General features: G+C 41.3%; 1 protein-coding gene across 1 annotated transcript in view; it reads left to right on the forward strand.

Annotated features, from left to right (window-relative positions):
- The first annotated feature begins 9,399 nt into the window (after nucleotides 1-9,399).
- LOC115481563 overlaps nucleotides 9,400-26,485 on the forward strand; it is a 92,381-nt gene continuing 75,295 nt past the window's right edge. Inside the window, exons 1-2 of the mRNA XM_030220803.1 lie at nucleotides 9,400-9,509; nucleotides 10,231-10,306. Of these exons, the coding sequence (XP_030076663.1) occupies nucleotides 10,275-10,306 (32 nt within the window). The 5' untranslated portion in view covers nucleotides 9,400-9,509; nucleotides 10,231-10,274. The remainder of the gene's footprint in view (nucleotides 9,510-10,230; nucleotides 10,307-26,485) is intronic.

Genomic DNA, 26,485 nt, shown 5'->3' on the forward strand with positions numbered 1-26,485 from the left:
ACATAGTTGAGTATTTATTTAATTCTTTATTTGTACCTATTTACCACTAACCAGTATTGATGCTATGAGCAGTGTGCAGAACATAAGAATAGCCATACTGGGTCAGATCAATGGTCCACCTAGCCCAGTATCCTGCTTCCAAGAGTGCCCAATTCAGGTCACAAGTACCTGACAGAATCCCAAATAGTAGCAAGATATCCTGCTGATCCCAGGGACAAGCAGCGGCTTTCCCATCTCTACCTCAATAGTAGACACGTACTCTTCCTTTAGAAACTTGTCCAAACCTTTTTGAAACCCAGATACACTAACCGCTGGTACCACATCCTCTGGCAATGAGTTATAAAGCAATATAATGCATATTAATTAAACACAAGATAGCAACTCATAAAAACATTACAAACATAAACATTCACAATATATTAAAAATACTGTATGGATATTTTTCAAGGGGAAAAATTAATGCAGACAAGGAAAATCCAAAAGTATGCAAGTTTATATTTCATATGTACTTCTGCTTGCACAGAGACCAGACAGTGTTCCTAAATGTCTTTCTGCATGTATCCATTCCACATGCTCATCCTTTGGAAATATGACAAAATAACCAGTATGGTACATCTAGTCTTCTGAGCAATTGTACCTTCTCCATTTTGCTAAAGTCAGTGACCCTGATATTGAGACAGCGGGAGTCCGGTTAACTCCTGCTGTCACCAGCGAACCTGGAAATTCAATGTCAGGGCCGTATCCAGCCACCAGCATTGAATTTACGGGGTGTTTTGGGGGCGCCGCAAACATAGCCGGTTAAACTGATATTCATCGGCTGACCAGATAGGTTCTAGTGGCCAAAGATAGGTCTACTATTTATGCAGGTCTATCTGGCCACTGAACTTAACTGGTCAGCCACTGAAAGTTAACGGTAACTGACTAGGTCACACATCATAGCTGGTGACTGGGCTAGCCACTGACTGGGATATTCAGTTGGAGATAGCCAGTTATCTCCTGCTGAATATCGGCAGATAGCCAGCATGAGGTTATATAATCACCATTTGACTGAACAAAGCCTTTTGTAAGGCATCCATGATCTTTCAACTTTTCTCCAGATTTGCAGACTGGATATTCCAATCTACATCTGGTAGATTCAAGTCACCCAGTAATCACCCATCCCTTCATTCCCACGTTTATGATATAATTGATCAGATCTCTGTCCACTTCCAGCACTTTTTGGACAGCTTGCTTGGATTTTGTATATTTTTATGTTGGTTTCCACTTCCCCTTTTGTTGTTGATGAGTTAAAATGTCTCACTACGCTGCGATAAACACTAATGTATGCTTATTGCACGTTAAAAATCACTACTGCAAGGTGTGCTCAGGCATCCCATGGTAGTTTTCAGATCGGCACGCACTTCCCATGTGCTAAAAAATAGATTTTTTTTAGCGATAGGGGTATGTCTGGGGGGGAGGGGTGGAGAGTAGGCGTGTACTGCGCTAATCGGTTAGCACAGCTACATTGCGCAAGTGTGTGGTTAGTGCATGAGCCCTTACCACCTAGAAAATAGGTATCGGTAAGTACTCACACAGTAATGGCCACATGATAATGGGTACAGAATCTTTTAGACAAGGCTAATACAGGAGATTATTTCCTACATCGCGGCTGTCCTCTCCGACAGGATCGCTTTGTTTTTTTCCGTTTAATTTCAGAGGCATTGGATACATATACACTTCATACATTCTAAGGACTAAACCCTGACCCAGGCGTTGTCTAACGCCGAAACACAGGCCGTGTCAGGTCATTTGTCTAATAAATACTCCCTTTGTCCTAGTCTTGAAGGCCCAGTGTTGCTTTTGTTGTTTGCACACAATAATGGGAAAATTAGCGCATGGCCATTAATGGGAATAAATTAAAATCAGCCATTTTCCTGCTGCGCTGCAAGTGGCCCCAGCATGTAGGAAAACTGAAGCTGGGGATAGCGCTGGCCATTTTTTTTTTAGCACAGCTTAGTAAAAAAGCTCCTTTATTAATGCTACAATTGAAATACTTTTCTTAGGGGGTGACATCAATTAGTTTTCTTTCATCTGGCACCTTCTTCCTATAGTTTAAATGCCTATCCATATATCGCTTGAATTTTTCACATAGGATCCTTTGTACCACGCAAAGACGTAGACCATCATTACAAGATAGTCTCTTATGTTTTCCATCTATTGCCCCAACCACCTACATATCTAAAGCTTTCTTGCTGACAACTGGTTTGCAGCCGTGTATTAAAGTTGGTTGTTTAATGCAGTCTCTTTTCTCCTGTACCATGAACAGTATTTGTCATCTTTACTCATCCCGTGAGAAACACATTTTAGATTTGTTTTTCATATTCAATTAAGGCTGTTCAGGGGCAATTTTTGGTGTTAGACCAAAGCCAGAGTTGTACCTCCATCCCTCTGTGCCCTGTTTACAGTGTGTGTAGATCATTGAAGTTTTTCTTTGATTCTAACCTTGTTCTCTGAACGGATCCTCTGTGTTTTTCCCACATGTTTTAGAATTCTGTTATTATTTTTGTTCACACCACCTCTATATCAGAAGGTATTCTAGGCATCCACCACCCTTTCTGTGAAAATATATTTTCCGCTATTACTCCTAAGTCTACAATCTTGCAACCTCAAAATTCATGTCTCTGCAGAAAATTTGAAATTTGCCAGGAATGGGATACGTTCTAATTTCACAGTCACGGAGACATGCTGCTGATATGGGGAAGAAGTTTGAAAAGCTCAGTAGGTAATGGATTGAAAAGCAACTCTTTCCATCTCTGCAACCCCTCCCTCTTCAGAAACAGGATGGATTAAAATGTTGTCCTTTTTTTGTAATCAGTGCACTTTTATTAATCGATTTCTAGTGACCCCTGAGACCTTCTCTATGCCATTTGCTTTCAAGTTGTGCAGAGCTATGACTAGGTACAGGCTGTTACTGCAAAAGAACACAGAAAGAGAACCAATCAAACCTTGCAGTTAGGGAACAGTGAGTTGCAATTTGACTGGATATATTGTGCAGCCTCAGGCACTTTAGTAAACAAAAGTGCAGCAAATTAAGCTGATCGGAGCACACAAAAATACATAATTTAAAAAGTTTAATTTATTTGTTTAAATGTAAGGACTGCATCCCTTAGCTTTAAAGACACTTAAGAAACAGTCATACCTGCTGTGCGATATTTTGAAGTCAAAATTAGTATCTTGATTGGCACCCTGCTTCTTGAAATACAGGATTTGTAATTCTTATTTATTTGCTGCATTTGTATCCCACATTTTCCCACCTATTTGCAGGCTCAATGTGGATTACAATATAATACAACAACAATCACATTAATGGGATAAGGAAATCTGAATATAGATAACAAATAAGGTGCATGAGAATATTATGGCAACCATTTTAACAGGGCCGTGCCTAGGGTCTCCGGCGCCCCCTGCAGTTGGCCCCGCCGGCGTGCCCCCCCCCCAAAAACGATCGCTACACTACCCGCCCTCTTCTCCCCAGATCCTTTTCCTTTTTGTTTAAATTTACCTCTCCGGCGCGCGGCAGCGTAGCGTTAGTGAGAAGGAGGCGGCGCTCCCCCGCCCCGACGTGTCTTCTTCCTTTCGCTCAGTGTCCCGCCTTCTTCTGACATAATTTCTGACGTCAGAAGAAGGCGGAACCGAGCGAAGGGAAGAGACTGACACGTCGGGGCGGGGGAGCGCCGCCTCCTCACTAATGCTACGCTGCCACGCGCCGGAGAGGTAAATGTAAAAAAAAAAAAAAAAGGACAAGGATCTGGGGAGAAGAGGGTGAGGTAAGCATGGTGCGGTGGGGCGCCCCCCAGAGGATGGCGCCCTCCTGCCATGCTTACCTCGCTTACCGTGTCGGCACGGCCCTGCATTTTAACGGAATAATAATTTCAGCCTTGTTGCAGTTATGGTGCATAAGAAAATTGTGTATAATGAGAAATGGGTAACTAGATAGAACATAACATAATGATAACAGGATAAAATATAATGTTCAATAATTAGGGTGTAAGTTAGAATAAACAGATTTGAACAGTTCCATTAAAATCTGGTGAAGTTTATGTGTCGGTATTTCATGGGGGATCTTTTTTTAACGTTTTTTTAGAACAGATAAGACCTTAATAGAATCAAAGCATCTCATTTAGCTGAACAATGCTACATAAAGCTGTCCATGTGCAAAACCAAATACTTAGGAGTCCTTTTACTAAGGTGTGCTAACAGATTTAGCCTGCGCTCATCATTAGCACATGCTATATGCTAAGAAGCACATAGGAATAAAATGGGTTTCTTAGCATTTAGCATGTGCTAAGTCTGTTAGCACACCTTAGTAAAAGGAGCCCACAGAGCAGTGGTGTAGCCAAGGGTGGGCCCAGGTGGGCCCAGGGCCATCCAGTAGCAGCACACCTATGCTGTGGCTGGCAGGGATTCCCAAGCCCCACCAGCTGAAAACTCCCAACAACTGTCCCCGCTGCATACCTTGTAAATAGCAGATCTTTGCCTGCAGCAAGGAGCAGCTGATACATACTGCTCAAACTGACCCCACAGTCTTCCCTCTGATGTGTTCCCACCTATGCGGAAACAGGAAGTTGCATCAGTGGGAAGGCTGTGTGGCCAACATGAGCAGTGTGTATTAGTTGCTGCTCGCTGCCAGTGGAAAAATATTATTTACAAGGTATGAAGGAGAGGGGGGATGTTTGAGAGACCATATGGCATGCAGGTGAAAATCACCTGTGGGATGGGGCAGGGTTCTTCTGCCCACCCATCTTGGGCCCAGACCCACCCAAAATGATGTGTCTGGCTACGCCCCTGCCATAGAGTCATCTTTTGTGAAATATCTGACCATGTAACTTTTTCACAGTCATAGCATATCAGGTCATCATTGATACCTTCTGCTCTACTCCTCCTCACCCCAGGTCCCCATCAGTGCTACCTTTCCCTCTCCCCCCTCTTTAGCCTGACAGTGGTACTTCCCCATTGTCCCTAGCAGAATTAAGTTCCCCTGTCTGTGGAACCTTTCCCTCTTCCCCCTGCTTAACCTGTTTGTGGTACTTCCCCATTGCCCCCTGCAGTGGTATGTTTCCTATCAGAGGTAACTTCCCTTTTCCCCTTTCTTGCTCTGTCAGTATTAAATCTTTTTTCACCCCCTCAGTAGTACCTTCTCTCTCATTTCACTCGTTCTCTGTGCCTCATTTGTCCTTCCCTCTCTCTATAAAATGAAAACATGATGCTGATTTTGAAAGGATGTGGCCACTGCGGGTGTTGCAACAGCTCACTATCCCTGAAGCTATGAATTAGCATATGGGCTAACTTGCTCTGCTTTTCTGATAGATCTGACAAAAAGAATACATTGATCTGATATTAATAAATACTCAATGAGGCATATTTTCAAAGCACTTAGCCTCCCAAAGTTCCATAGAAACCTATGGAACTTAGCCTCCCAAAGTGCTTTGAAAATATGCCTCAAATTTGTGATTATATGGGAATAGTTGTTTGTTATATTTGCTTATCTTTACTATTCTTGATATTTATAAGTTATTTGTGCTATTTTGACTGAGCTACCCTGTATCATTTAGACCCTGTATCATTTCTTTGGGGGCCATTTTACTAAGTCGCGTGGAGGGCCATAACCGAACGGGGCCGGCCATCTATAAGGGTGGCCATCTCTAACGCCGGCTCCGTCAAGCGGCATACCCGACTGTATTATTGAAACAAGATGGCCGGCCATCTTTCATTTCGATAATACGGTTGGAGTCGGCCAAATCTCGTAGAGATTGCCGGCGTTAAAGATGGCCGCCATTGGTTTTCGCTGATAATGGAAACTAATGATGGCCATCTCAAACCCGGCCAAATCCAAGGCATTTGATTGTGGGAGGGGCCAGCATTTGTGGTGCACTGGTCCCCCTGACATGCCAGGACACCAACCGGGCACCCTAGGGGGCACTGCAGTGGACTTCACAAAATGATCCCAGGTACATAGCTCCCTTACCTTGTGTGCTGAGCCCCCCAAATACCCCCCAAAACCCACTACCCACAACTGTACACCACTATCTTAGCCCTTAGAGATGAAGGGGGGGGGCACCTACATGTGGGTACAGTGGGTTTTGGGGAGGGGGATTTGGAGGGCTCCCATTTACCACCACAAGTGTAACAGGTAGGGGGGATGTGCCTGGGTCCACCTGCCTGAAGTGCACTGCACCCACTAAAACTGCTCCAGGGACCTGCATACTGCTGTCATGGAGCTGGGTATGACATTTGAGTCTGGCATAGAGGCTGGCAAAAAAAATGTTTGTTTTTTTTTTTATATATTTTTTTTTTGGGGTGGGAGGGGGTTGATGACCACTGGGGGAATAAGGGGAGGTCATCCCCCATTCCCTCCGGTGGTCATCTGGTCAGTTGGGGCACCTTTATTTTTGTTACATTTGTACCCTGCACTTTCCCCACTCATGGCAGGCTCAATGTGGCTTACATGGGGCAATGGAGGGTTAAGTGACTTGCCCAGAGTCACAGGGAACTGCCTGTGCCTGAAATGGGAATTGAACAAAAAGGGACCAAGTAAAGTCGGCCAAATGCTCGTCATGGCCGGCTTTCTTTTCCCCCGTCCCGCCTTCGCTACCCTGCTGACACGCCCCCTTGAACTTTGGCCGGCCCTGCGACGGAAAGCAGTTGAAGCCGGCCAAAATCGTCTTTCGATTATACCGATTTGGCTGGCTTTAGGAGAAGGCTGGCCATCTCCCGATTTGTGTCGGAAGATGGCCGGCCTTGTTCGAAAATAAGCAGGATAGGCGCCTATGCGCACCCAACGTGCGTCAATTTGGAGTTACTGCCCGGCTACCACATGGCCCTTGTGGTAATTTAATTTTTGATGCACATCTGCTACATGCGCCAGAAAATAATTTTAATTTTCTGGAATGCAGCAAAAACCAGGCGGTAATCGCCATTCTATGCGCATAGACGATTAGCACACGATTAATGCGTGAGATCTTACTGCTAAGTCAATGGCTGATGGTAAGGTCTCAGACCCAGAATGTACACACGCCAAGTTTTATTTTGCCGCCATCCATTTTCGTAAAAAAGGCATTTTTTTACAGGTGCGCTGAAAAATGGATCTGCATGTGCACACTCACCTACACTAGTGCAGACCCCTGAGTGTGTTAAATTGCTCTCTGTAATTCTTCTTCTGAACCTCTAAGGGGAATCATATTAATAACCATTACAAAGTTGCACTCTGTAGGTCAAACTGATGCATATTTAATATTATGTCACAAATGACATCACAAAAACTATACAAGTTCAATCAGTTTTCATATCCTGTGAGGTAATTCATGGCTGTCCTGAACATGGCTGATCCCAAGAATTAAGGGGATATATAGGGGCAGAAATGTAAAGTAATTTAAACCCAGCAATTTATCAGTAAAAGTTTCAATTGATATGTTGGTCGTTAGTATTTACAGTACTTTTAAAATACTGAGTGGTTAGATAAGCCCAATGAGTCAGGCATGGTGTTGTGCATTTGCATTTAGAGAGAACTGTATTTGATGTAAGAAAGAAGATTCTGCTCCTTCTCAGCCAGGGTTGGGGATGCTGAGGTAGCTCCCAAAGCTCTGGTGAAAGGAGTGTCAGCCATTAATGAGCACGCTCACAGAGCACATATAACCCAGGTTCTGGAAGGATCCAGAGTCTATAATCCCTAGCCAGAGACAGTTGTTAAAAGAAAGGGCAATAAAATAGAAATGTAGAAAAATGTATGCAGATAATGACCATAGGGCCTATCCTGTCTGCCCATCCATGCTATCTATTCTCCTTATCACTCCCTTAGAGATCCTATGTTCTTGTCCCAAGCTCTCTTGAATTCAGATACTGTTTTTGTCTCTACCACTTCCACTGGGAGGCCGTTCCAGGAATTCACCATCCTTTCCGTGAAGAAGTATTTCCTCAGGTTACTTCTGAGTCTATCCCCTTTCACTTTCATGCTATGCCCCTTTGTTCCAGAGCTGACTCACCTCCTGTGCATTTATGCCACATAGGTATTTAAATGCCTCTATCATATCTCCCCTCTCCTGCCTTTCTTCCAAAGTATAGAGGTGTGGTAGCCGTGTTAGTCCACTCTTAAAGGTTATCAATAGAAATTAAACAAAATAAAACATGGAAAATAAAATAAGATGATACCTTTTTTATAACTTAATACATTTCTTGATTAGCTTTCGAAGGTTGCCCTTCTTCGTCAGATCGGAAATAAGCAAATGTGGTAGCAGATAGTATATATAAGAGAAACATCAAAGCATTACTTTGATGTTTCTCTTATATATACTATCTGCATTACTTTGATGTTTCTCTTATATATACTATCTGCTACCACATTTGCTTATTTCCGATCTGACGAAGAAGGGCAACCTTCGAAAGCTAATCAAGAAATGAATTACGTTATAAAAAAGGTATCATCTTATGTTCTTTTCCATGTTTTATTTTGTTTGATTTCTATTGATAACCTTCCAAAGTATACATATTGAGATGAAGACCACTGACCATTTTAGTAGCTGCCCTCTGGACTGGCTCCATCCTGTTTATATCTTTCTGAAGGCGTGGTCTCCAGAATTGTGCACAACATTCTAAATGAGGTCTCAGCAGAGCCTTATAGAGGCATCATCACCTCCTTTTTCCAACTGGCCATTCCAGATACTGGTGCTGTTGCCTCACTGCAGGAAGGAAGGCAGGGAGGTGGACTGCTCCCCCCCCCCCCGTCAGAGGCCAAAGTTATCCCGAGTTTACATTTCTTCTGTCGTAAACAATTGCCATTCCTATTGCCATATCACATCAGAACATCTAGCTCAGCATTCTGTTTCCAATAGTGCCTAATCCAGGCCACAATTACATGGCAGGATACAAAATGATAGTGAGATTTTATGGTACTTATCCCCAGGAATAAGCAGTGAGTTTACCTGTGTTTACATAAATAACAATTTATGAACATTTCCTCCAGGAATTTGTCCAAACCTTTTTTAAACCCAACTACACCGACTGTTTCTACCACATCCTCTGGCAATGAGTTGCTGAGGAAACTGCTAGGCTAAACATAAAACCAATAAAACAAAACATGGCATGTAAAAGAGAAAGAGAGCAATAGGCATGGTTTCATTTGAAGGCAGTTCCAGTCAATGTTGTACTTCTGTATCAATACCAGTGCAAGGTAAACAAGCACAGTTTTAGTTCTGCACACCCTCCTACACTCTGCAGTCAGACAGTGCCAGGAGAACTGCTCTGTTATACATCAGCAAACAGAAATCAGAGTCACAGCCGGATGTGTTAGCAGCTCAGAAACTGGAGCTCCTAGTTGTCATGAAAAAAATCCATACTTTCTTTCCAAAGCACTGAGCATAGGGAACACAGGAGAAAGTGGTGTGGTGTGAAGTCAAGTGCTTTGACTCGTTTCTTTGTGATTGCATGTACATGGGAAACCAGCAGAACACATAGGGGTTGGTATTCAGATGGCGGTGGTGAGTGTTTTTTTTTGTTATTAGCCGGCGGCAGTGTTATTATTGTTATTATTTATGAATTTTCAAATATAATGACAAGATAAATCTTGATTTGAAATATAGAAGGTGAATACTTGAGATTAATTAACAAAGGAAAATGTCACTATGGTAAAAAAAAAACAAAAAAGAAAACCAATATAATACACCCCACATGAAAGTCCAAAATATCACAGGGGTCTACTTTGCCCTGGAACTGGACAGAAATTTGGTGTTATATAAATTACCTCAGATATATGTATGAACAATTTCTGGGTTCTAATGTTCATTTATTTTCCTGATTTTTCTTTGGTGATCCCAAGCCCTTAAGGACGTTTTGTGGATTTTGCCCAAGGGTCTTGACAATGGGGTCATCTTACTTGGTGATTTATTTCTTGAACCTAAGCAATTGTTGGAATTTTTGGTGCTTTGGGTGGGTGGGTGGGCTGACTGCAATGGTAGTTCCCTTTGGTCAGCACGTAATCCGGCTGTCACTGTATAGGATTATTCTGCCTTATTGTTAGGGTTTGATTTAGTTTTATATATTTATAGTTCCTGCTTGACTCTAGCAATATTGTGGATTAATGGATGATGTTTATTTCCTCTATTAAGTGGATTTTATGTAACTCTGGTTTTTTTTTCTGATTTATTTTTCAAGTGTATGCTTGAATGTTATGTTGAAATTCTAAAATCATCTATTTGGCAGACCAAGGTGTATCCCAGGGGTCAGACACCATCATTTTCAAAACAATGGAGGAACTTCACTTCTGCCTCTTTCAGAGGTACGGGGTTTTGGGGAATTTGGGGGACCTGGGGGAGGATTCAAGACCCCAGGGAAATGTAAGTTTAAGTCAGAGGAAAGAGTGGGCCACTAGACACCAGGGAAATTTATTTTTAAGTCAGGGAAGGGAGGGTTTGGTGGTGGTGGATGCCAGGAATATTTATTTTTAAGTTGGGGGAAGGGGGATTGGTTCAGGTCAGTTACATGGTGGGTGCCCATTGCTGGAGGCATCAGTTTTGGGGTGCAGGGGGAGGCAGAAGGCCCACGGCATGCTTTTTATTTTTTTTTTTTTAGTGCCATCCTATCTGTCAGTGCATGAATTAATCACCATTCATGCATTGACGGGAAGGGCGACATTTTACAATGGCCTGCAGATCGCTGCTGTGCTTTGAGGAGCCCTTTTACAGAGTGGTGGTACGCTCGCTCTTTCGGGACTGCCGCAGGCCCAACGCGACCGCTGGCGGTAGTCCTGCCCCGAGCATGCGCCATTTCTGGGGGAAAAAAGAAACCCCCCTGGAAATGGCTTGTGCGGTGGTAATCCAGTGGTAATATCTATATATTTATATATGCATATTGGGCTAGATTCTATATGAGATTGGCACCGAAAAAAAAACGCTATTCTATAAGCCACTGGATTACCTACTGTATCTATAACTGCATCTATACCTATATATTTTGTAGAGTGATGTGGTAGCCATGTTAGTATACTTTTAAAGGTAATCAACAGAAACAAAATAAGAGAAAAGAAAAGAAAAAAAAACATAGAAATGAAAATAGATGATACTTTTTGTTATATAAGACCTGATTTTGGACTCCCTCCTTACTTTCTCCTCTTTCTGTTTTCTTTTCCTTGCCTACTTATTTGTTTAAATATTGTATTTACATTCCCTTCCCTTCTTCCTCCGTTCCCTCTACCCTCTCTACTGTCATTGTAATAATTTCTTTGGTTCATTGTAAGACGCTTAGAGGCTGCTTTATGTGGTAAAAAGCAGGGTATAAATGATCTAAATAAATCAATTGGACTAACAATACACTTTTTTGATTAGCTTTCAAAGGTAAGCCTTCTTCTTCAGATCGGAGAACAGTAAATGTTGATAAATAGCAGAATATATAAGTGAAACATCAAAGCATTCCAATGACAGTCTCATAGGAAGAGGGTGGGGTAGGTAAGGTGAGAAATATGGTATCATATTTTATTTTCTCTGTTTTATTTTATTTTTTTATATTGGTTACCTAAATATTTTGTGGCTTCTCAACCCAGTCCTTGGGACATGCATAACCAGTCAGGGTTTCAAGATATCCACAATGATTATGCATAGGATACATTTGCATGCACTACCTGCAATGTATGCAAATCTCTCTCATCCATATTCTCTGTGGATTTATTTATTGCATTTGTATCCCACATTTTCCCATCTTTTTGCGGGTTGTGTGGCTTACAATACGTTATGAAAGATGGAAATACAGTTTGTTATAACTCAGTTATGGATTACATTGTGAGGAGTTATGCGAGATGAAGTCAAGTATCATTAAGGAATATAACAATGTCCTGAAAACCCGACTGGCAAAGTGTGTCCCAAGGACTGGGTTGAGAACCCCTGATATATAGTTAGAGATATATCTACTGTATCCATATCTATAGCCTACTGTATCAATATCTATATTTTATTTCTCTTGCTATCCCTTTGGCTTTATATCATCTAGTCAGCTTGTGAGGAAAGAGTTCTTTAGCTGGTTCCTTCACATCTTTGGTGGCTTTTGGCTTTATTGCAGAGGATCTCCTCATCTTCTTCAAATACTGATCATGTATAACATGCCCAGAGCAGAAAGGGAATATCCAATATTGAAATTGGTTTGTCCGTCTAAGAGAGAATTCTAACCACTTTTCTTAATGGCTGGAAAACAAAGAAGGGCTTTATTTTAAATAGTGACACAGACAGTGATTCTGAAATTATCAAATGTCCAGCTTTGTGCATGTTGATTCTTAGTATTAAAGCAAGGCTAACCCAGCTTTCATGTGAAATTAAGCTACTGAGTAGACAGGAATGCAAGTCAAAGGTTCTTTGTAATTCAGCAAGACTGGAAGTCCTTGAAACAGCAAACATTGTTATGACCTATGGAGAAAAAGTATCCAGTACTGGAAACCTTCCTCTTCTGACTTGATCTATCTGATAACTTAAAAAAAATAACCCATCAGATACAAAGTGCCATCTGCAGTCTTGCAAATATAAATATATATACTACTACAAATCATTTATACAGCGCTATCAGTCGTACGCAGCGCTTCACAATTGAACATGAAGAAAGACAGTCCGTGCCCAAAAGAGCTTACAATCTAAATCAGGACAGACAGACAGGACAAATAAGGGATAAGGGTAGGACAGTCAGAAAGTATATATATATATATATATATATATATATATATATATATATATACACACACACATACATACATTTGTTATTTATTTATTTATAAGTTTTACCTCCTTAAACCAAGAATTCACACTTGTACAGAAAAGTGTTATTTAAGAGAATTATTACTTCTCATAAAAATACAGGAAACAAAACATTATAAACAAAATGAGAACATTGTAAACAGTATAAACATTCAAGTCCACATTAATGAGATCCAAGATTAATGAAAAAAAAAAATGAGGAGATATAAAGAAATATTTGTATGGTAATATTATACATAAGAGAGAGTGGTGGATGCTTGGAACGCCCTCCCGTGGGAGGTGGTGGAGATGAAAACGGTAACGGAATTCAAACATGCGTGGGATAAACATAAAGGAATCCTGTTCGGATGGAAGGGATCCTCAGAAGCTTAGCCACGATTGGGTGGCGGAGCCGGTGGTGGGAGGCGGGGCTGGTGGTTGGGAGGCGGGGCTAGTGCTGGGCAGACTTCTACGGTCTGTGCCCTGAAAATGACAGATACAAATTAAGGTAAGGTATACACAAAAAGTAGCACATATTAGTTTATCTTGTTGGCCAGACTGGATGGACCGTGCAGGTCTTTTTCTGCCGTCATCTACTATGTATGTTACCATGAATTAAGGCTGGCAATTATCTAAACGAGCATGTTTATTCTCCTAGTGATCTTTTAGTTGTTATAAAAGCTGATAAATAAGAGGGCTCCGTAAATACATATTTAACTGCATTATATCTGATAATACATTCACAAGGATATCTTAGGAAGAAAGTTCCCTCTAATTGTATTGACTCCAGGCTTTAATATCAAAAACTGTTTACGCCTTCGTTGGGTTTCCCTTGAAACATCAGGAAATAATTGAATTTTGAAGCCTAAAAAGAACTTCTCTCTGTTTTTAAAGAACATACGAAATATCCATTGTTTATCGGGCGATAATGCCACTGTTACTACCAAAGTAGCTGCAGCAGCTAAGTCTGAGTCCAAGGTGTCTAATAAAGCAGAAACATCTAAAGAATTTTGCTGTTGTTGGTCTGATACTTTCTTCGGTAAATAATAAGCTTGCGTAAAGGGAGGAAATTTATCTTCTGAAATTCCCAATATTTCTTTCAAATAACATTTCAGCATTTCCAATGGCCTCACCAAAGTGACCCTTGGAAAGTTAATGAATCGAAGATCATTGAAGTCTGTGTATTTTCTATATTTGAGATATTCTTTTAAACTTGTTCCACTCATTCTGTTATAGATTTGAATTCAGTCTCAGTTTTATCCACTCTCTGCTCAATATAGGAAACTTTCTGTGTAAGAGTAGTAACTTGTGTAAGAAAAGTCTTACCTAATTGAGAAATTAGTACCCATAGAGAATCTAAGGTTACCTCTTCAGGCTTCTTACTAAGGAATTTGGGTAAAGTTACCAATGTTGAATCAGCTATCCTCTCATGCTCAAAAGCACTTTGATCCCCCACTTCAAACGCAGCAGGCATGGTCTCTCAGGAGGGTACTCCTTGTCCTTCTCCTCCTGCCTCACCCCGTTGTGATAGAGCCTCACTCGATCTGGAGCCTTGCCTACTTTCTAGCAGTGGCCCCGTTGATTCAAGAAGGGGAGAGTTTGAGCCTTGCGGTTGCAGGGGAAGATCTCTGTAGTCTATGCTCAGCATCATCTTAAGCCCAGAGGACGCCAAAAGTTTCTCTCTCAAGTCAGCGTCTTCTATGGGACCGCTCTCGACTTCTCCTTCAACCCCCAAGTCCTCACATGTCAATCCATTGGACCTATGATTGGGGATACTGGCAGCGGGGAGGCTCGGACCGCTACTCTACCCCGTTGTTTTGGCATAATTATAGAAGGAGGATTGCTGCTGCTTCGCAGGTACGTGCAGCCATCTTGAATGTACATGCAAATTTTAATGAGTGTCAATTGACTTCAATAATTGGTTAGCACCCAATTAGTGATAGTTAAGGGCTCATTACTTAATTTGTGTGCACACATCTGGGTGTCACATGTAGAATCTGAGGTTAGGTGCTTCTGCGTTAACTGAAACCAGGTACTATGGGCTAAATGGCACTTTAATGCAGGACCTACTTATGAAAATGCTAATTACGCCACAACTGGTTGTTGCATAAAATTTGCAGCTACTGTGTGGTAAAGTCCTGCATTAAGCCCCAGTAATTGCTAATTTTACTGCACTTTAGTGAAAGGGCCCCTTTCTCTCCCATTGCCTCAGATACTCAGATTGTAAGTTCTTTTAGGAAATGTCATGTCCCCTACCTCAATGCAAGCGGCGTCCTCAGGCTGCGCAGGGTCCCGTCGACACGCACACTTGACTGGCACAGACCTGAGCCACGTGTGTGTAGTTCTTCTCTGGCTGCAGGCTCCTTGATTACTTTGCTTCCATGCACTTAGCTCTGCTCGCTCTCTCTGCCTGGCTTCCAATGCTCCTTGATTGCTTTGCTTCCACCCACTTAGGTCTGCTCTTCCTCTGCCTGGCTTCCCTTGCTTCTCTCCTATTGGTCTTCCGGTTCCTCCTTCCCCTGCTCTTGTCCTATGGATGTGCCCCTTCTCCCTGCTGATGTCAGACACCAGCACTTTGGCAGCTGAGCTCTCCCTAGACTCTGCTTCAGCTTCTACTTTGGTAGGTGTTACTTGCTCAGTAGTGTGCTTCTCCTCTACTTTGTTCTTCTTTACTGACTCTGCCTATACCTGGATTACTCTCGTGTCTGCTGCCTGCCTACTGACTCTGCCTGTACCTGGATTACTCTCTTGACCTGCTGCCTGCCTACTGACTCTGCCTGTACCTGGATCACTCTCTTGCCTGCTGCCTGTCACGTTCATCACCCCGCTTCCTGCTCCATCTCGTAAGCCCTGCAGGCCGCCCGCACCTAGATGCTCAACCTCTGGGGAACGGCGGTCAGTGCAGGTGAAACCCGGGGTTGTTTGGCCACCAAACAGAACCTGGTCCGAGTACTGGGCTCAGCAGCACTCTACTTGGTACAAGAACTCACAGGTCTGACAGGAAAGGACTTAGTATCCCTGCTTTCTAATAATGCTATAAAGCAGATCAATCGTACTAAAAAGAGAAGTGGTTTATTGAACAGTTACCCAACGTGGCCACATTTCACTCACAGGCTGCGTCAGGGGTAAGACTAAAAGGGGTGATAACACAATATTTTCCTAATAGTTAATACATTGCAAACACTTCGAAAACCAGCAACTCTTGGGAACAAGTTAATTTTATTCACTACCTCCGAACTCCACTTCTGACGCAGTTGGTTGTGGTCACTGTCTTATAAAGAGAGAGGGATCACCACAAAGCCCTCTAAAACAAGTAGACAGAAGCAGCTGACAAAATCAGAATGAGGCTTGAAACACACCCCTTTTAGTTTTACCCCTGAGGCTGCCTGTAGGCGAAACGTGGCCAAGTCGGGTAATTGTTCAATAAACCACTTCTCATTTTACTACTACTACACATAATTTCCATAGTACTATTGATCTGCTTTATTTGTTTTTTACATTATCTGAGGGCAGATCTTTGTCTCTGTTTGTTTTAATGATACAAGACATCTTGAGCATCCTTTGGAAATGCAGGCTATAAATTATGTGATATTTATTAGCTGCCTTTACAAATAGATTTAGCCAAGGTGGTGTACAGCAGATAACTATAATAAATTGATAAAATATCAGCATTATATGTTTTTATATATTTAAGTCAGGGACCAACTTCATTTGCATTGCTTGTGTTTTTTGAAACCAGACTCATTTCTGACAGTGAAGGACCACAGCTTGTCATCACACCTGGTATACAGCCTGTCTTGGGGGATAACCACTAGAGCCACTTACTCCACTGAGAGTAGCAGATTCCTGGTTTCAGAATTTTCCTTCAAGCTCAATGTGCTTATTTCACTTATTACTTCAATAACTCTCATTGTTAGTAGTAACAATTCTTGCAGTCTTGGCTCCAAGTGAAATATGAATCTAATCCAAGTTAACTAAAAACAATTGAGAACTGAGTTAATTCAGCAACGATTGCTACTAGAGAAAGCTTTGTATCAAGGTGTCCTGACATTTAAAGAGATTTATTTTCTCTCACTATGTGCACAGTCTGCCGAAAGAGGGGCTGACCCTTAGCTTTGGGACAAAGCTGCGGGAGTTTCTGGAGGGAGATGCGTTGGGACAGGTCTCAGTATCTTGGTTCTTCAGGGAATTAGAGAAAGGGCAACTGGAAAGGCAGGTATTACAGGTAGCGGTAAAATGGGGTGCCGAAATACATCGGCCAATTTCTGAGCGACATCTACAACAATCATTGATGGGCATACCGAGGGTGGTACATAGTGCAGAATTACAAGAATGTCAATACAGAATATTACACAGGGCTTACTTCTCTCCCAGAAGGGCATTCCATGCACAAGTAGGCAGGGGGGTGCAACTCTTACGCATTGTATATGGCAGTGTAGGCCCATCAGGGCTTATTGGTGGGGAATAGGCAAATTTATGAGAGAGGTACTTGGGTATTCGGTAATTATCACTTTTGATAGAATGTTGTTGGGTAATCCCGGACAGTGGGGTGTAGGGACTCAGGGGGAACAGCTGTTTTTGAGTAAATCTTGCATAGTGGGGAAAAATGTATCATGAACCATTGGGTAATGGACATGCCTCCCTCCTACTGGTACTGGCGGAATAAGATGCACCAACTTATGCTATGGGAAGTGAGAGGGGCGAGAATGACACCGAAAAGGCAAAGGAGGTTTCTGAGTGTTTGGGGAAAATACATAAATATGATATCACCACGGGCACGAAGTCAAGTGCTCAATGGGCTGCCATGGGGTAATGAAGGAGATAGGATGAGTTAAGGTCCAAAGCATGCTAACAGGTTGGGGGGTGGGGGAGGGGATATAAGGAATTTTATTGGAAGTTTGAGTGTGCGAAGGCTCTTTTCCATGTCAGGGATAGCTGTTATACAGATGAAGACTTATTTGTAACTCTAGCAAACGCTGGAGAGAGCATCGCACTAATTGTCATAATCTAAGTAGGTTGCAAGAGTGGAAATAAAATGTTGTATTGTTCAAAATTGTTGAAGATTAGCTGGGGGGGGGGGGAGAAAATGATAAAACATTTTGATGACTGTAAGAAACATAATAATTTCACTGTTTTTTGCTTGCTGGACTGATTGAAGATTGACATATTGGGTTAATTGTTCATTGTGTGAAAATGTCGTCAATAAAAAATGTTGAAACATAAAGAGATTTATTTTGTCCCCCTAAGACCTGGCATCCCCGTTCTCTTGGGCTGTGTTTCCCTCCACACCTACTAAACTTTCTCTGTCTGCCTAAACTGGAATTTCCCTGTGTGGCTTGTAAAAAACTATACCAATCCAGAAACAGCACCTTGTTTACTGCAATCTAATGCCAAGTTGGAAACAGTACCTACCCTGTAATTACTTACACCTCATTTGGTTCTCCCTGTGGGGTGGACATTTTAGAAAGAATTCTGAGACACTTTGCATCCATATCTGCTCGAAGGCATTAAGCTACTTTGGAGGTAGTTATTGTTTAATGTTAAGTCTCATGACTCTCTCAGGGTGATGGTGTAAGAGTTATTTGCATCCTCTGAAGTGCTTTGGCAGTATTATGATGCCCTTTTAGCAGGAATCAGTAATAAGAACAGCTTTCAGTGCCTTTTCCCAAGAAAGATAGCCTAGGTAACAGGGTAATGTGCAGTAGTACCTGTTCTCAGGTACTACTGTACTGTACTGACTGTTCTCGGGTAACGTGTCCCAGGTGATATACAGTAGTTACTGTGGCTTAGGTAATATACAGTAGTGCCTGTTCTCAGGTAAAGGACCCCAGGCAATATTCAGTAGCTATTTTGCTCAGTTAATATGCAGAAGTTACTGTTCTCAGGTAAAGTGTCCCAGGTGATATACAGTAGTTATCATGCAGTAGTGCTTGTTCTCAAGGAAGGTATATACTGTGGACAGGTAAAATGTTGCTTAATGGCTGAATTACCCAGTAGCTCTCATCCTTAACATATACTTAAGGAATAGCTCTTTCTTTAAATGGACATTTTTATGAATTGTCAAAATTTATGAAAGTTACAAATAAAAAAAAAAACAACTGAAAAAACAAGAGTCAGGTTATATTTTAAGTGCAGAGTTAATATCCACTTAATAACATTCCAGAACCATATCCTGCAAATTTGCTCACGTCAGGCAAATCAATGAACATTGAACACACCTGAAAACAATCAGCCCAGCAATTCAATAACTTATTGAAAATGTGTTACACAGCCTTTGTATAAGAAGACAGACTGCCCTTTTGAGGAGCCATGCTTCCTTGGTTGACCATCTCTTCCCCTTCCAGTACAATGCAATTCTCCTACACACCAAAATGAGAACCATGTCCAAAGCTTCACAGACATTACCTAGCCATTAAATTCCTGGCTCAAACAGGATTGAAAACTAGAAGTTATGTTAACTATTCATGCAATATGTTTCCAAAATCTAACCAACATGCACTCTCATATAAATAAAATGAACCCACTCTTACAATCTGGATACTTCCAGGCTATTTTAAACCACTTCTATACAGTAAAAGAAATCCTATGAATGAAAGTTAAGAAATGTGCTAAGCTCATTTTAAGTCCCATGATAAATTTTCCATTAGCACACAAGACCTGCAAAAATGTTAACACAGGATCACTTAGGGGTGAATTCTATATATGGCACCGAAAAAAAATTGGCACTGAAAAAAAAAAGGGCTATTCTATAAGCTACACTTAGGGACAGTTTCTAGAATTGCGCTTATGCCTGGGACTCGCACCTAACTTTAGGCATGGCCATTTGCACCGACTGAAACGTGGGCATGTATCTCCTGTATTCTATAACAACATGCGTAAATGCTAGGAATGCCCCCATTCCGCCCATGACCCTCCCATTTCTGTGCTTCCCTTTTTTTCTTTACTCATTTGTAAAATGTAGGTGCAGATCCTGTGCCTAAATTTATGCACATAAGATCAAATTAAATCTAATTAGTGTCAATAACTGCTTAAAAGCCAATTCTTGGTGCTAATGAGCTCATTATTTAATGAAATTGTGTGCGCAAGTGCAGCAGGTACCCAAATTTGCACATGCAATTTTTGGTGACTTTTATACAATTAGGATGTGCCAAGTTCCCGCATTAAGTCTGCATTACCCAGTTAGCGCACATTAATGTGAATGTGCTAGCTGGATAATGCTTCCAAGCCCATTCCCAGCCCATAACACACCATCTCCTGAAAAAAATAACTAAAAAAAAAAAAGCATGTTATAAGCACACAACGAAAGGCAAATTTACAGCAAGTCATTTTAACACATTTTGCAGTAAGCCTTTTTTCCTCGCACACTTAGGGGTCCTTTTACAGAGCCGCAGTAAAATACAGCCTGCAGTAATGTTGGCGTGTGGGATTGCCACATGCTGAGGCCACTTTTTACTGCAGCAATAAAAAGCCTTTTTTTTGTCCATTAGCATCCTTAATGGGAATGCACCAATTTTGCAATTAGCGTGCGGCCATTACAGCTTGAGACTTTACCACCACCTATTTACTAGGCGGTAAGGGCTTATGCACTAATCCGGCAGTGCCTGGCAATGGATGTGTGCTGCCCGATTACTGCCAGGCATTCCTACTTCCTGCCCACCATGCTAGAAAATAATTTCTATTTTATAGTGCGGGAAACGGCATGCGCTGAAGCCAGAACTACTGCAGTTGTCTGGCCCTGCCCCAAAGTAGTACTGTTTTAGCGCATGCTACCCATGCAATAGCCCTAAAGCCCTTTAGTAAAAGGGCCCCTTAATACAGTTTAGTAAAAGGCCCCTAAATTAATTTTCCTTTAGTTGGTGTTAAAAGATACTTGTGTGTGGGAAAATATTATATCATTCCAACAATTATCTATGACCATCCTAGTTCTTAAGGACCATCTATGACCATCCTAGTTCTTAAAGACCCTAACTGGTTTTGATCACCATTTCTCAAAACATTAACTTATCATGCATCATTGTCTCACATATGATCAGTGATGGGACCTTACCCTCAGCTCCCCAAACTGCACTTAACATATGCTGCAACCTGTAAGAACTCCATAAAACTATGCAGTAAGAATATCACATCCCCTGTTCAGCTCTTCAGAGGATTTGCAGCAGCTCTTAGTACATCTAATTTGATCAGCACGAATAGAGACGGTATAACAGCATACACAACAAGCATACAGAAAAAAAGCAACACTGGGCCTTTAAGACTGGGACAATTGAAATTCTTTATTGGTGACCCGACACGTGATATAACTTCAATGCCCCAACGTAAGGTGAATAGCGAACATTTTCACCTTACGTTGGGGCATTGAAGTTATATCACGTATATGTTCACAGAGTTTCTCTTTGACCCCTGAGACAGGCGTTGTTTAACACCGAAACATGGCCCGTGCCGGGTCACCAATAAAGAATTTCAATTGTCCCAGTCTTAAAGGCCCAGTGTTGCTTTTTTTTCTGTATATCTAATTTGATCTCATGATTATAACTCACTTTTTAGTGCCACAGGACTGCTCAAAACACCAAAGCAGCTGACAATATATTTAAAGTACAATTACATGCATCATATTAAAATACAATTCAAATAAAACACCCTTTCCACTTCCAGCCTTGAGTGAATAAAACTCCAAAATATCTTGTATTATTCTAATGTTGTGTAAACAAAATTAACTCACCCCCTTCTTTTAACATTCATCATTCATTCTAGGTGTTAAGAGACAGCTTCATGGGGATTGAGAGTATTAAAAACTCCTTCTAGTTTAATTTCTTTTATTGATTTTTGATGCAGATACCATCAAGAGCTCACAACATAACAACAATTTAGTACTTATCTTTGTACCGTATCAAAATAAGCAACAAGTGGTAGCCATTTTTCCCTATATGAAGCAAAACGAGAAGATTTCTTTGCAAGGTGGGATTCGAATTTGTAAATTTGGAGCACTAAGTTCCACCATTCCTGGTAGGTAGCCTGATGTAAAGACTTCCAATGGGAGAAGATTACCTTCAATGCTAAAGAAACCAGGGTGCTAACAAGGGCCCCTTCACTAGGAGTCAGCAGACTCTTGCAATACTGATCCCTGAGAATCACAAATTGATAAGTGAGTGAGCCAGGAAGGTGAAAAATGTCTACCAGATTTCCAGAGGTCAAGATTAGAATGACGAACTAGGGCTTGCTTTAGAATATAATCTTTTACTTGCTACCAATTATTTGTGGCATCTTGCAATGCCCCAAGCCACAAATTTATATCAGGTCATCAGTGTGTACTTTACCTATGGGAAGGGTAAACAAAACCTATGTAAATATTAACAAAACAGTCTAGCATTTAAAGGTATGATATTCAATTATTAATTTTTACAGGGCTGTTTTGGGAGGAATGGTACTGAGATGATCATATGAAAATTTTGGTGGAGGCTTAGAGAGAGGCACAAGGTTCATTTATGGCACCCAGTACCTTTGTCCCAACCCTGCATTTCTCTTCTCAGGGTAGATAACATCACTACTGTAAGTGGGCAACTTTAAAGTTATATTTTACATCAATACGGCTGTTCACAATCACTCTTACAATGTTCCACAGTGCACACCTAATTCCCTCCCCCAGTCATCTACCCTTAAACTCCTGAGACCACACCTCCTCCAAAATAAACAGTGCCCTGCCTAGAGATGCTTTGCATACTGAAAGAATGAATCATTCCTCTCAGATACAAAAATTCAAAAAGGTACATGGACTGGAGATTCTTAAAGAATTCATTACACTACTGCTTATAGCACTACCAAAATACTATTCTTTCCCTTACCATCATAGGTCACTATCGCAGTCTGATCTGTTTTTTGTTTAAAGTTGGTAATATTTATGTTGGCAGCAGAACACAAAGTAGGTCTGTTTTTTTTTTTTTTTGTAATATACCTGTTGAGAAACTAGACCCAACAAAATTCTTAGGGGCATAGCTCCAGAGTATAATTTCAGCCTCCTATGACAAGCTCCCAAAACAAATTTTTGCTCCCTGAAACATAGCCAGAGATAGACAGATACAGCTACCCTAATAAAAGTCTTTACTTTAGTGAAAAGTGTGCCTAATTGTGACCTCACATATCTTAAAATAATTTGTTCCGATATACTTCACCTAGTTCACGGCTTTCACTTTGTTTATACTTTAAAAAATGATACTTCCTTATTATTTCTAATATGGAACAGGTACAGGGTTTGTTTTGGAGTTTTATTGGACTGAATGCAATATAAATATTGTACAAGATAACCTTTCGGGAATCAGGAACATGACTCTTCTGAGTTCATGAATTTACTGCGAAGACAGAACACTAGCTACAATTATGTGAAAGTAACACAGAGGCTAGTTGCAATTTCCAAACTAAGGACCCTATTTACTAAGCCAGCTAGAGGTGTCTTGGCGTTTTTAGCACATGCTAACCATTAGTGCACGCTGTGTAAGCGTCCACAATATTCCTATGGGCACCTACATAGTGCGCATTAATTTTGTACACGTGCTAACAACGCTAGCACACCTTAGAAAACAGGGCCCTAACAGATTTATTAAGGTATTCACATTCAAGAACAAAATTCTGTTTTTCATAGATGTTACCATTATTCTGTTTGCTAGCATTGCCTTTTTCAATTTGCATTTGTTAATTTTAAAATAATAAAAAGTACTGAAATTATAAAAAGGAAAGATGGAAAAGAGCATACCCTGCCACTGCTTCAGATCCAGCCCATTGTCCCATACTGGTCCAAACAATGAGGTAACAAGTCATATGCTCTAGAAAATATACGTTTTTAGAAGTTTTCAACTATGGAAGGGATATTTTCAGTGGTAGGTGTGTAGGAAAATTATTCCAAAAAGCTGGAGCTGTTAAACTAAAAATTGAATTTCCTATAGAAGTTAGATGAATGAATCTGAATGATGGTTCCGTTGAGCCGATCTAAGGGGCTGAATAGAAGAATGGGACAAGAATAACGGCAGTCCGGAGTAATATTTTTATGTACCAACATGAGTAGCCAGCCAACGATCCCCTTTTAGGAGAGGGTGCCATTATCAGATTTCTTTGCAACCTTAAGGAGTGTTTGTTGGCCATATTCGGAATTATCTGAAGACATCATTAGGCATATTTTCAAAGCACTTTGGGAGGCTAAGTTCCATAGGTTTCTATGGAACTTTGGGAGGCTAAGTGCTTTGAAAATGAGCCTCCATGTCAGTTTTCCATAGGCCTTGGAATATCTAGGAGATAAAGCAGTAAAGTGTGTAAGAGGATTGTGATTGACTTCTTATAAAAGAGGGCTCAGATTTACCTCCATGCTTGACACCTCTGACCTTGTGTTTTGCATTTATTTTTTAATTAGAATATTAACATACAGATGTATAAATGTTTTTGTTTATTAGATTGATTGTATCAATTCTTGCTTAGACTTGTTTATGTTATCTTATGACATGCTGTTCATTGAAGTGTAATAAAAAAAATACATGCAAAACACAAGGTCAGGGATGTCAAGGTTGGAGGGGCCTTGGGGGAGCAGGGATCAAATGTCAGGAGTCAAGGATCAATGAACTGAAGGTGAATGATCAAAGATTGAGAGTCAAGGGTCAGAGGTTGAGGACCAGAGGTCAGGCGTCATTGTACAGGGGGATCAATGTTGAGTCAAAAGCCAAGGATTGCGGGTCTATGGACAGAGGTCAAGGTTCCAATGTCAGGGGTCAAAATTAGGGGTTAAAGATCATAGGTAAGAAGTTGATAGTCAATGGGAGTTGTATCAGGGTCAAAGGCAAGGGTCAATGATCAAAGGTCAGGGGCTGGTTCAGAGTTTAGAGGACAGAGTTCATGGGATCAAAAGCCAAGAATCAAATGTCTTGGGTTAAAGATCAAGAAACAAATGTAATAAGCAAAGATCAGAGGTTGAAGGTGCAAGGTTGAATGTGTGTGTGTGTGTGTGTGTGTGTGGGGGGGGGGGGGGGGTCAAAATTCATGTTTAAGGTCATATGTGGGAGGTCAATGGACATGGGTCAAAGTTCATACATCACAGGTTGATGGACAGGGGGTTGTGATCCAGGAGTCAAATGTTATGGGTCAGAGATCAAGGTTCAAAGGTCAATGGCAATAGGATGGGGAAAAAGTTTGGGGATTGAAGTTCAAGGTTCAGGTTATGTGAACAGGGATTAGAGATTAAGGATCAATGGTTGTAGTTGAAGGTTATATGGCAAAGGTTGGGTGTTGAGAAGCAATGATCAATGGTTATGGGTCAAATTGCCAGAGATCATGGTTCATGAACTAAATTTAAAAGTCAGGGATCAAGGAACACATAGTCAAGGTCATTGGGATCAATGCAGAGTGTCAAAATGGGGGATGTCAGAGATCAAAGGTTGGGGAGCCAAAGGTTAGGGATCAAGATTCAGGTGGAGTCAAGGTCTGGATAGGTTAAAGTTTAGTGCCAATGACGGGTATCAAGGTTGAGGATGTCAAGGTAGGGAGGGGGGGGGGGGGGCTCTCTATTTGTAGAGGCCATGGAGGAGCAGCTTTGGTGAGAGGGGAAACCATGGGTCTTGTAAAGCATCTTTAAGGCTGCTGCCTAGAAACATCAGGCCATTGCTTAGCAGCCTGATGCTCCCAGGTCTGGAGTCCTTGCTGGCTCATAGGCTGCAAAGGCACCTTAGCACCGCTTTGTGCCCCAATGGCTACTGTCTTCCCTCCCTTCCAACGCCTGGGTGCAGTACCTGCACAATGCACCCAAGCTCAGCATGTGCTGCTGTACCCAAATTTGGATTCATTGCTTCAGGCCCCATCAATAAGATTTGTTTTAAAGCAAAGATAAATAATATTCTCTTAATTGGAGTATCCAGTATGCTGAATACTGCTCTGTCCTTGCATATATTTTTTTTCCGTGTCCTTTTCAATTACTGAGACTTCAAGGGAGTCTAATCAATTGCATTAGTTCAATGTTGCAATTTAATTTTATTTTAATTACAAAAGTGCAAAGTAAAAGCTGTCAGAACTGGTCATTGAAGTAGGGTACAAATAGTTGAGAACTACCTTCAACCTTGGATACATAAAATTTTTTGACTTTCAAAGATTGGCATTTTTGCTGCCTTCAAGCTGTTTAAAGTTAGCCTTGGATTAAAACTCTTTGCTCCACACTGCCATCTAGTGAATTTTTTTTCTCAGACTTTTAAGTCATTATTTTTTCTTTACTGCAATAATTCTAGAAACAACACCCCAACAGAAAAAAAACCCTAAAAATTTCTTTTAAAAGAAAATAAAAAAACCCCATTGCAGTACATTGAGTTGCAGAAAGGAAAGTACAAAGGAAACATGAGAAAATTCTTCTTTGCCAGCAAAGTGGTGGAATGGCCTACTGGAGAGAAAGATAGTGACAGTCAAAGCCATGAAACAATATACTTGGTGTCACGGATTCAGGAATAACATAAGCCCTTTGACCTCTGCCGAGGAGCAGCAGTGGCAGGCAAAATCTCCACAACCAACACTGGGCTAGCACACCGGCAAGGCAAGGACTGCAGACGCAGACAAGCAAGTCGGAACACACGGACTGGAACACAATGGGCTGGAACACACTGGACTGGAACTAGGCTTCACCTGCACTTGGCTGCAGTTCCCCAGGGGTTGAGCCCCTGGGTGCAGGCAGCCGGCAGGGCTTACAGGACTGGGCTTACAGACAGACTGAGACAACAGGATTCAAAACC

The sequence above is a fragment of the Microcaecilia unicolor genome, chromosome 12 (assembly GCF_901765095.1).
Source record: "Microcaecilia unicolor chromosome 12, aMicUni1.1, whole genome shotgun sequence".
Taxonomy (NCBI): domain Eukaryota; kingdom Metazoa; phylum Chordata; class Amphibia; order Gymnophiona; family Siphonopidae; genus Microcaecilia; species Microcaecilia unicolor.